This window comes from Oncorhynchus gorbuscha, linkage group LG09, assembly GCF_021184085.1.
Source record: "Oncorhynchus gorbuscha isolate QuinsamMale2020 ecotype Even-year linkage group LG09, OgorEven_v1.0, whole genome shotgun sequence".
Taxonomy (NCBI): domain Eukaryota; kingdom Metazoa; phylum Chordata; class Actinopteri; order Salmoniformes; family Salmonidae; genus Oncorhynchus; species Oncorhynchus gorbuscha.
Window position 1 is genome coordinate 1869687 of NC_060181.1, and position 12581 is coordinate 1882267.

The 12581-nt window shown below is 43.4% G+C and overlaps 1 protein-coding gene across 4 annotated transcripts in view; it reads left to right on the forward strand.

Annotated features, from left to right (window-relative positions):
• Positions 1 to 7700: 7700 nt before the first annotated feature.
• The window catches only part of triqk (triple QxxK/R motif containing), a 61807-nt gene continuing 56926 nt past the window's right edge, over positions 7701 to 12581 (forward strand). Inside the window, exons 1-3 of one of the 4 annotated variants that reach the window (XM_046361342.1) lie at positions 7701 to 7773; positions 8158 to 8227; positions 10837 to 10903. In XM_046361342.1, coding sequence (XP_046217298.1) covers positions 10843 to 10903 — 61 coding nt within the window. In that variant the 5' untranslated portion in view covers positions 7701 to 7773; positions 8158 to 8227; positions 10837 to 10842. Of the gene's footprint in view, positions 7774 to 8054; positions 8228 to 10836; positions 10904 to 12581 lie in introns of those variants that run through there. The other 3 variants (XM_046361344.1, XM_046361341.1, XM_046361343.1) reach the window with 3 other exon arrangements.

Genomic DNA, 12581 nt, shown 5'->3' on the forward strand with positions numbered 1-12581 from the left:
GCAGCTGGCAATGATTAGTAACCATTAATAAGTGTTATCTTGGGCTTTAAAAAAAAATATATATATATATATTGAACCTTTATTTAACAACGTAAGACAGTTATTAACAACAAATGATTTACAATGACAGCCTAGGAACAGTGCCTTGTTCAGCAGCAGAACAGATTTTTACCTTGTCAGCTCAGGGATTCGATCCAGCAACCTTTCGGTTCCTGGCCCAACACTCTAACCACTAGGCTACCACAGGTTATGAAGCTGAAGGGTAATTAGCTCACAGGTCTCTTTAGAAGTTAAATTAATATCTCAGAGTAACATTCATGGTCTCATGACAGCTCTCTCTCTGTGTGTGTGTGTGTGTGTGTGTGTGTGTGTGTGTGTGTGTGTGTGTGTGTGTGTGTGTGTGTGTGTGTGTGTGTGTGTGTGTGTGTGTGTGTGTGTGTGTGTGTGTGTGTGTGTGTGTGTGTGTGTGTGTGTGTGTGTGTGTGTGTGTGTCAGAACACTGTTCAGTCCTGGTCTCTTGACAGCTAATGAGGGTCAGAGAGCATAGCAGCTAACTTGCCTGGCTGTACTATACTGGAGGGCCTGTGTAGAGGAGCCTGATACAGCATGTGTCTGTAGAGGAGCCTGATACGGCATGTAGAGGAGCCTGATACGGCATGTAGAGGGGCCTGATACAGCATGTGTCTGTAGAGGAGCCTGATACGGCATGTAGAGGAGCCTGATACGGCATGTAGAGGGGCCTGATACGGCATGTAGAGGAGCCTGATACGGCATGTGTCTGTAGAGGAGCCTGATACGGCATGTAGAGGAGCCTGATACGGCATGTAGAGGAGCCTGATACGGCATGTAGAGGAGCCTGATACGGCATGTAGAGGAGCCTGATACGGCATGTAGAGGAGCCTGATATGGCATGTAGAGGAGCCTGATACGGAATGTAGAGGAGCCTGATACGGCATGTGTCTGTAGAGGAGCCTGATACGGAATGTAGAGGAGCCTGATACGGAATGTAGAGGAGCCTGATACGGCATGTAGAGGAGCCTGATACGGCATGTAGAGGAGCCTGATACGGCATGTGTCTGTAGAGGAGCCTGATACGGCATGTAGAGGAGCCTGATACGGCATGTGTCTGTAGAGGAGCCTGATACGGAATGTAGAGGAGCCTGATACGGAATGTAGAGGAGCCTGATACGGCATGTGTCTGTAGAGGAGCCTGATACGGCATGTAGAGGAGCCTGATACGGCATGTAGAGGAGCCTGATACGGCATGTAGAGGAGCCTGATACTGCATGTAGAGGAGCCTGATACGGCATGTAGAGGAGCCTGATACGGCATGTGTCTGTAGAGGAGTCTGATACGGCATGTGTCTGTAGAGGAGCCTGATACGGCATGTAGAGGAGCCTGATACGGCATGTAGAGGAGCCTGATACTGCATGTAGAGGAGCCTGATACGGCATGTGTCTGTAGAGGAGCCTGATACGGCATGTAGAGGAGCCTGATACGGCATGTGTCTGTAGAGGAGCCTGCTACGGAATGTAGAGGAGCCTGATACGGAATGTAGAGGAGCCTGATACGGCATGTGTCTGTAGAGGAGCCTGATACGACATGTAGAGGAGCCTGATACGGCATGTAGAGGAGCCTGATACGGCATGTAGAGGAGCCTGATACGGCATGTAGAGGAGCCTGATACGGCATGTAGAGGAGCCTGATACGGCATGTAGAGGAGCCTGATACGGCATGTAGAGGAGCCTGATACGGCATGTGTCTGTAGAGGAGCCTGATACGGCATGTAGAGGAGCCTGATACGGCATGTGTCTGTAGAGGAGCCTGATACGGCATGTAGAGGAGCCTGATACGGCATGTAGAGGAGCCTGATACGGCATGTAGAGGAGCCTGATACGGCATGTGTCTGTAGAGGAGCCTGATACGGCATGTAGAGGAGCCTGATACGGCATGTAGAGGAGCCTGATACGGCATGTAGAGGAGCCTGATACGGCATGTAGAGGAGCCTGATACGACATGTAGAGGAGCCTGATACGGCATGTAGAGGAGCCTGATACGGCATGTAGAGGAGCCTGATACGGCATGTAGAGGAGCCTGATACGGCATGTGTCTGTAGAGGAGCCTGATACGGCATGTAGAGGGGCCTGATACGGCATGTAGAGGAGCCTGATACGACATGTAGAGGAGCCTGATACGACATGTAGAGGAGCCTGATACGGCATGTAGAGGAGCCTGATACGGCATGTAGAGGAGCCTGATACGGCATGTGTCTGTAGAGGAGCCTGATACGGCATGTGTCTGTAGAGGAGCCTGATACGGCATGTAGAGGAGCCTGATACGGCATGTAGAGGGCATGTAGAGGAGCCTGATACGGCATGTAGAGGGCATGTAGAGGAGCCTGATACGGCATGTGTCTGTAGAGGAGCCTGATACGGCATGTAGAGGAGCCTGATACGGCATGTAGAGGGGCCTGATACGGCATGTAGAGGAGCCTGATACTGCATGTGTCTGTAGAGGAGCCTGATACTGCATGTAGAGGAGCCTGATACGGCATGTAGAGGGGCCTGATACGGCATGTAGAGGAGCCTGATACGGCATGTGTCTGTAGAGGAGCCTGATACGACATGTAGCCTCTAATACTCCATCGACTTTATAATCTAATACTGTTTTTATTATGGTTTATTATAATCTAATACTGTTTTTATCAAGGTTTATTATAATCTAATACTCTATATAGACTTTATAATCTAATACTCTATAGACTTAATAATCTAATACTCTATAGACTTTATAATCTAATACTGTTTTTATCAAGGTTTATTATAATCTAATACTCTATAGATTTTATAATCGAATACTCTATAGACCTTATAATCTAATACTGTTTTTATCAAGGTATATTATGATCTAATACACTATATACTTTATAATCTAATACTCTATAGATTTAATAATCTAATACTCTATAGACCTTACAATCTAATACTGTTTTTATCAAGGTTTATTATAATCTAATACTCTATAGACTTAATAATCTAATACTCTATAGATTTAATAATCTAATACTCTATAGACTTTATAATCTAATACTGTTTTTATCAAGGTTTATTATAATCTAATACTCTATATAGACTTTATAATCTAATACTCTATAGACCTTATAATCTAATACTCTATAGACTTTATAATCTAATACTCTATAGACTTTATAATCTAATACTCTATAGACTTTATAATCTAATACTGTTTTTATCAAGGTTTATTATAATCTAATACTCTATATAGACTTTATAATCTAATACTCTATAGACCTTATAATCTAATACTCTATAGACTTTATAATCTAATACTCTATAGACTTTATAATCTAATACTCTATAGACCTTACAATCTAATACTCTATATAGACCTTACATTCTAATACTCTATATAGACCTTACAATCTAATACTCTATATAGACCTTACAATCTAATACTGTTTTATCAAGGTTTATTATAATCTAATACTCTATAGACTTTATAATCTAATACTGTTTTTATCAAGGTTTATTATAATCTAATACTCTATAGACTTTATAATCGAATACTGTTTTTATCAAGGTTTATTTTAATCTAATACTCTATAGACTTTATAATCTAATACTGTTTTTATTAAGGTTTATTATAATCTAATACTCTATAGACATTATAATCTAATACTCTATAGATTTAATAATCTAATACTCTATAGACCTTATAATCTAATACTCTATAGACTTTATAATCTAATACTGTTTTTATCAAGGTTTATTATAATCTAATACTCTATATAGACTTTATAATCTAATACTCTATATAGACTTTATAATCTAATACTCTATAGACTTTATAATCTAATACTCTATAGACTTTATAATCTAATACTCTATAGACTTTATAATCTAATACTGTTTTTATCAAGGTTTATTATAATCTAATTATAATCTAATACTCTATAGACTTTATAATCTAATACTCTATAGACCTTATAATCTAATACTCTATAGACCTTATAATCTAATACTCTATAGACTTTATAATCTAATACTCAGGAAGAAGGAGAGATGTTGTCTGCCTCCTAAAGACCCTCTGACACACTCGGTCACAGAATGAATCAGTCCCACACGATGGCTGCTGCCATTGCCCCAGATGATGTTGACACGTCTTCCTCGCAGGGTCTTGTCTGAGACGACAGTGTCATTTAGACCCCGATACCCTGGAGTATTCTCCTCCTCATGCAGACTGCTTAATGAAGCAATTAATAGCCCGAGTGTAGGGGGAAGGGGGAGCGAGAGTGTATGAGTGTGTATGACAAAGAAGGGAGAAGGAGATGGAGGGAGAGCGAGAGAAGAAGCCGTGGAGGGGTACTGATGATGAGTATTAAAGCTAAATCGCCTGCCTGCCATTTACCTCCACTGATTAACTTCAATTTCAACACATCAACACTGTGGTTTTGTTTCTGTCACATCTAGGTACAGTACATTACTGCATTGGTACATGACTGTATTGGTACATGACTACATAGGCACATGGCTACATAGGTACATGGCTGTATTGGTAGATGGCTAGAATGGTACATGACTACATGGTACATGACTACATATATACATGGCTACATTGGCACATGACTACATTGGCACATGACTACATTGGCACATGACTACATTGGTACATGACTAGAACGGTACATGAGTATATATATACACGACTACATTGGTACATAACAGTGTTGGTACATGCCTGGAACGGTACATAACTGCATATATGCATGACTACATTGGTGCATGACTACATAGGTACACGCCTGCATTGGTACATGATTATAATGGTACATAACTACATATGTACATGGCTGTATTGGTACATGACTCTATTGGTATATGACTGTATTGGTACATGAATGTATTGGTACATGCCTACATTGGTGCATACCATTGTTGGTACATGCCTGGAACGGTACATAACTGCATATATGCATGACTACATTGGTACATGACTACATTGGTACATTACTGTATTGGTACATGACTATATTGGTATATGACTACATAGGTACCTGACTACATTGGTACATGACTACATTGGTACATGACTGTATTGGTATATGAATGTATTGGTACATGACTACATTGGTACATGACTGTATTGGTATATGAATGTATTGGTACATGACTACATAGGTACATGACTGTATTGGTACATGACTACATAGGTACATGACTGTATTGGTATATGAATGTATTGGTACATGACTACATAGGTACATGACTGTATTGGTATATGAATGTATTGGTACATGACTACATATGTACATGACTGTATTGGTATATGAATGTATTGGTACATGACTACATATGTACATGGCTGTATTGGTATATGACTGTATTGGTACATGACTGTATTGGTACATGACCACACAGGTACATGACTGTATTGGTACATGACTGTATTGGTACATGACTAAATAGGTACATGATTGTATTGGTACATGACTGTATTGGTACATGACTGTATTGGTACATGACTAAATAGGTACATGACTGTATTGGTACATGACTGTATTGGTACATGACTGTATTGGTACATGACTATGTGACTGTATTTTCTGTGTCGCCACATACCTACATCGGCACATGGGTGTATTTACTTTATTGGTACGTACATGTGTTGGTACATGAATGTATCGGTACATACATATACCTACTATATCGGTACATGCATGTATTGACTGTATTGGTACATGGCTGTATTGGTACATGGCTGTATTGGTACATGGCTGTATTGGTACATGACTGTATTGGTACATGACTGTATTGGTACATGACTGTATTGGTACATGTTTTTATTGATACATGACTGTATTGGTACATTACATGTTACAAAACATTAGGAACACCTTCCTAATACTGAGGAAGCTTTTTTTGCCCTCAGAACAGTCTTTGTCATTGCATGGACTCTACGAGGTGTCGATAGCGTCCCACAGGGATTCTGGCCCATGTTGACTCTACAAGGTGTCCAGCGTCCCACAGGGATTCTGGCCCATGTTGACTCTACAAGGTGTCGATAGCGTCCCACAGGGATTCTGGCCCATGTTGACTCTACAAGGTGTCCAGCGTCCCACAGGGATTCTGGCCCATGTTGACTCTACAAGGTGTCCAGCGTCCCACAGGGATTCTGGCCCATGTTGACTCTACGAGGTGTCCAGCGTCCCACAGGGATTCTGGCCCATGTTGACTCTACGAGGTGTCGATAGCGTCCCACAGGGATTCTGGCCCATGTTGACTCCAATGTTTCCCACAGTTGTGTCAAGTTGGCTGGATGTCCTTTGGGTGGTGGACCATTCTAAGTGTGAAAACCCCAGCAGCGATGCACCGATGCGCCTGGCACCTACTACCATACCCCGTTCAAAGGCAATTCAATATTTGATCTTTGTCCATTCACACTCTGAATGGCATAAATACACAATCCATGTCTCAATTGTCTCAAGGCTTAAAAATCCATCTTTAACCCGTCTCCTCCACTTCATCTACACTGATTTAAAAAAAAATTTTTTTAACCTTTATTTAACTAGGCAAGTCAGTTAAGAACTAATTTTTATTTTCAATGCCAGCCTAGGAACAGTGGGTTAACTGCCTTGTTCAGGAGCAGAACGACAGATTTGTACCCTGTCAGCTCGGGGGACACGATCTAGCAACCTTTAGCATGCCACCATTTAATAGCAGGTACATTTATGTAATTTCGATGTCACAGACACATCACTTGAAAAACCCTTTAAACCCATTTAAAACCCATTCAAATTACAGACTATATATATATATATATTTTTTGTATCTGGCTTCCAGACCTTCTTTCTCATACAGGACAAGAACAAATTGGCCTAGTAGCATTGACAAATGTCACTTGGTACAAGTAACCTACAGTACTCCCATCTGAAGCGATGTCAAAGTGCTCCCTATTGATGTCAGGCAACACAGTAAGTAAAGCATTACCCAGACACATTATAAGGAGATCTATTAGTTACCGCTGTGCAGCATGCGTAATGGGCCACCCACGGGAGAGCAGGAAATCATTTGAAACTGCATCCCAAATGGCACCCTATTCTCTATATAGTGCACTACTTATGACCAGGGCCCATATTGTACTATATAGAATAGGGTGCCATTGGGACAGAGTTTAAACTTCAGTAAATTCCAAGCTGTGGCAAGCGTCTGTAATCTGCACGCAGCCCCAGGCAGCAATACGGACCAGATGCAGATAGAGGGTTACAACATTCAACACAGTCAACAAAGAGACATGTAAAATTGCTGTTAAAATCGTGAAACAAAGAAGAACAGAAATATCGAGAGGGTATTTCTATTATCTGATGAGCATGTAGGCCTACTGATATAGCTCAGTATCTCTCTATATTATTTACAATCATATCTGGATATTTGTCTTTAATTCAGTAGTTAGTTATTGAGAAGGTAATATTGTAATGACTAAGTAGGCTAATCCCCCCCCCACACCAAAAAAACGTGTAATATTAAATATCTGAACCCTATTTTAATACACTATTACCATATTTGAATGTATTTAACAGGTGATTTTATCTTTATAAACCTAGTTAAATTGCACAGAATCAGATGTTATGTTCTCCTAAATGAACCACAGATACTTTCTCCTTTAAATCGGTCTCTTCCTTCAAGATAACGATACGGGGTTGTTGGTTGGTCAATTGTCGGAAGACTGATCGTACGCCTGCCGCAGAAAAGTCTGGTAAGTGGGGAGGAGAGGCTCATATCAATATATTTATACAGAAACATGCACTACGGATAGCCTAAAACGTGTGCCACTGTGGTTAGTAATGTCCTGCTCGCTATTTCTGAGTCTATAGCTTCTTACCAAGCCGTTCTTAGACATTTTTGTGATGAGTGGAAGCGCATGTCGATTGTTTTTTTTGTCTGTGAGTCCCGCCTTCCACTCTACTATTGGTCAATTCCGCAAATACTCGTCTCTGATTAGAGGGATACATTGTCTATCATTAGTGGTGACGTGGAATACCAGGAAATGATCATTGGGGTGAAGTGATGTGTTGGCATGTTAAGGAGAATTTGGTGGAAAATACAGCAACTCTGTCAATTATCTCTGACATGTTTGCAGACTGCAGACAGGCAACCGGAGAATGCGGAAGTACCTTCAATAAGCAACAATATTTCGACTTACTGAGTAGGTAAGTGCACCAATGTAGCAATGTATTTGGGTGTAGTCATTCGATATTGTGCACAGAAAGTGCAGCTAAATGATTGAGTTCAGCCTGTCTGTTGCAGTGCATATGCATTTTGAAGAGTTGTACAATATGTAGTTGACACAATCACCGCATAGGGAAAATATACAACTATTATTATCAACAACATTCTGCTATAAAATGGCTGTTGTGGATTTTTGCGTCTTCCTTGCCCAGGTTGACATCTTATAGTGAATTAAAGCAAGGTCATAGTGCTGTTTCCTAATCAACCAATCCCACTGTACTGGACGTATGGTTGGTTTTAAAATGCATTTCCTCCTATTTCTTAGTATAGCTGGAGGTGCAAATGGTTTTCTCTGTGACGCTCAAACCTTTCTGTTTACTGAGTCTTCAATGGGTTAGCCTACACACCTACAGGTTACTGAGTCTTCAATGGGTTAGCCTACACACCTACAGGTTACTCAGTCTTCAATGGGTTAGCCTACACACCTACAGGTTACTGAGTCTTCAATGGGTTAGCCTACACACCTACAGGTTACTGAGTCTTCAATGGGTTAGCCTACACACCTACAGGTTACTCAGTCTTCAATGGGTTAGCCTACACACCTACAGGTTACTGAGTCTTCAATGGGTTAGCCTACACACCTACAGGTTACTCAGTCTTCAATGGGTTAGCCTACACACCTACAGGTTACTGAGTCTTCAATGGGTTAGCCTACACACCTACAGGTTACTGAGTCTTCAATGGGTTAGCCTACACACCTACAGGTTACTCAGTCTTCAATGGGTTAGCCTACACACCTACAGGTTACTGAGTCTTCAATGGGTTAGCCTACACACCTACAGGTTACTGAGTCTTCAATGGGTTAGCCTACACACCTACAGGTTACTGAGTCTTCAATGGGTTAGCCTACACACCTACAGGTTACTCAGTCTTCAATGGGTTAGCCTACACACCTACAGGTTACTGAGTCTTCAATGGGTTAGCCTACACACCTACAGGTTACTCAGTCTTCAATGGGTTAGCCTACACACCTACAGGTTACTGAGTCTTCAATGGGTTAGCCTACACACCTACAGGTTACTGAGTCTTCAATGGGTTAGCCTACACACCTACAGGTTACTCAGTCTTCAATGGGTTAGCCTACACACCTACAGGTTACTGAGTCTTCAATGGGTTAGCCTACACACCTACAGGTTACTGAGTCTTCAATGGGTTAGCCTACACACCTACAGGTTACTGAGTCTTCAATGGGTTAGCCTACACACCTACAGGTTACTCAGTCTTCAATGGGTTAGCCTACACACCTACAGGTTACTCAGTCTTCAATGGGTTAGCCTACACACCTACAGGTTACTCAGTCTTCAATGGGTTAGCCTACACACCTACAGGTTACTGAGTCTTCAATGGGTTAGCCTACACACCTACAGGTTACTCAGTCTTCAATGGGTTAGCCTACACACCTACAGGTTACTCAGTCTTCAATGGGTTAGCCTACACACCTACAGGTTACTGAGTCTTCAATGGGTTAGCCTACACACCTACAGGTTACTCAGTCTTCAATGGGTTAGCCTACACACCTACAGGTTACTGAGTCTTCAATGGGTTAGCCTACACACCTACAGGTTACTGAGTCTTCAATGGGTTAGCCTACACACCTACAGGTTACTGAGTCTTCAATGGGTTAGCCTACACACCTACAGGTTACTCAGTCTTCAATGGGTTAGCCTACACACCTACAGGTTACTCAGTCTTCAATGGGTTAGCCTACACACCTACAGGTTACTCAGTCTTCAATGGGTTAGCCTACACACCTACAGGTTACTGAGTCTTCAATGGGTTAGCCTACACACCTACAGGTTACTGAGTCTTCAATGGGTTAGCCTACACACCTACAGGTTACTCAGTCTTCAATGGGTTAGCCTACACACCTACAGGTTACTGAGTCTTCAATGGGTTAGCCTACACACCTACAGGTTACTGAGTCTTCAATGGGTTAGCCTACACACCTACAGGTTACTGAGTCTTCAATGGGTTAGCCTACACACCCACAGGTTACTCAGTCTTCAATGGGTTAGCCTACACACCTACAGGTTACTCAGTCTTCAATGGGTTAGCCTACACACCTACAGGTTACTCAGTCTTCAATGGGTTAGCCTACACACCTACAGGTTACTGAGTCTTCAATGGGTTAGCCTACACACCTACAGGTTACTGAGTCTTCAATGGGTTAGCCTACACACCTACAGGTTACTCAGTCTTCAATGGGTTAGCCTACACACCTACAGGTTACTCAGTCTTCAATGGGTTAGCCTACACACCTACAGGTTACTCAGTCTTCAATGGGTTAGCCTACACACCTACAGGTTACTGAGTCTTCAATGGGTTAGCCTACACACCTACAGGTTACTCAGTCTTCAATGGGTTAGCCTACACACCTACAGGTTACTCAGTCTTCAATGGGTTAGCCTACACACCTACAGGTTACTCAGTCTTCAATGGGTTAGCCTACACACCTACAGGTTACTCAGTCTTCAATGGGTTAGCCTACACACCTACAGGTTACTGAGTCTTCTACTCTTCTTCCTCCCAGGTGAGGATGGGGAGGAAGGATGCAAGCGCTGCGATGGCCCCGGTCGACCAGTACCGGAAACAGATTGGTGAGTTTCTTGTACTGAGTCAGAGCTAACTTAACTAGCTGATAATACCAGTGATGCTGTACAGCCTGGTAATACCGGTGATGCTGTACAGCCTGGTAATACCGGTGATGCTGTACAGCCTGGTGATGCTGTACAGCCTGGTAATACCAGTGATGCTGTACAGCCTGGTAATACCAGTGATGCTGTACAGCCTGGTAATACCAGTGATGCTGTACAGCCTGGTAATACCAGTGATGCTGTACAGCCTGGTAATACCAGTGATGCTGTACAGCCTGGTAATACCAGTGATGCTGTACAGCCTGGTAATACCAGTGATGCTGTACAGCCTGGTAATACCAGTGATGCTGTACAGCCTGGTAATACCAGTGATGCTGTACAGCCTGGTAATACCAGTGATGCTGTACAGCCTGGTAATACCAGTGATGCTGTACAGCCTGGTAATACCAGTGATGCTGTACCAGTGATGCTGTACAGCCTGGTAATACCAGTGATGCTGTACAGCCTGGTAATACCAGTGATGCTGTACAGCCTGATAATACCAGTGATGCTGTACAGCCTGATAATACCAGTGATGCTGTACAGCCTGGTAATACCAGTGATGCTGTACAGCCTGGTAATACCAGTGATGCTGTACAGCCTGATAATACCGGTGATGCTGTACAGCCTGATAATACCGGTGATGCTGTACAGCCTGATAATACCGGTGATGCTGTACAGCCTGGTAATACCGGTGATGCTGTACAGCCTGGTAATACCGGTGATGCTGTGCAGCCTGGTAATACCGGTGATGCTGTGCAGCCTGGTAATACCGGTGATGCTGTGCAGCCTGGTAATACCGGTGATGCTGTGCAGCCTGGTAATGCAGCCCGGTGATGCTGTGCAGCCTGGTAACACCGGTGATGCTGTGCAGCCTGGTAATACCGGTGATGCTGTGCAGCCTGGTAACACCGGTGATGCTGTGCAGCCTGGTAACACCGGTGATGCTGTGCAGCCTGGTAACACCGGTGATGCTGTGCAGCCTGGTAACACCGGTGATGCTGTGCAGCCTGGTAACACCGGTGATGCTGTGCAGCCTGGTAATACCGGTGATGCTGTGCAGCCTGGTAATACCGGTGATGCTGTGCAGCCTGGTAATACCGGTGATGCTGTGCAGCCTGGTAATACCGGTGATGCTGTGCAGCCTGGTAATACCGGTGATGCTGTGCAGCCTGGTAATACCGGTGATGCTGTGCAGCCTGGTAATACCGGTGATGCTGTGCAGCCTGGTAATACCGGTGATGCTGTGCAGCCTGGTAATACCGGTGATTGCTGTGCAGCCTGGTAATACCGGTGATTGCTGTGCAGCCTGGTAATACCGGTGATTGCTGTGCAGCCTGGTAATACCGGTGATTGCTGTGCAGCCTGGTAATACCGGTGATTGCTGTGCAGCCTGGTAATACCGGTGATTGCTGTGCAGCCTGGTAATACCGGTGATTGCTGTGCAGCCTGGTAATACCGGTGATTGCTGTGCAGCCTGGTAATACCGGTGATTGGTGTGCAGCCTGGTAATACCGGTGATTGGTGTGCAGCCTGGTAATACCGGTGATTGGTGTGCAGCCTGGTAATACCGGTGATTGGTGTGCAGCCTGGTAATACCGGTGATTGGTGTGCAGCCTGGTAATACCGGTGATTGGTGTGC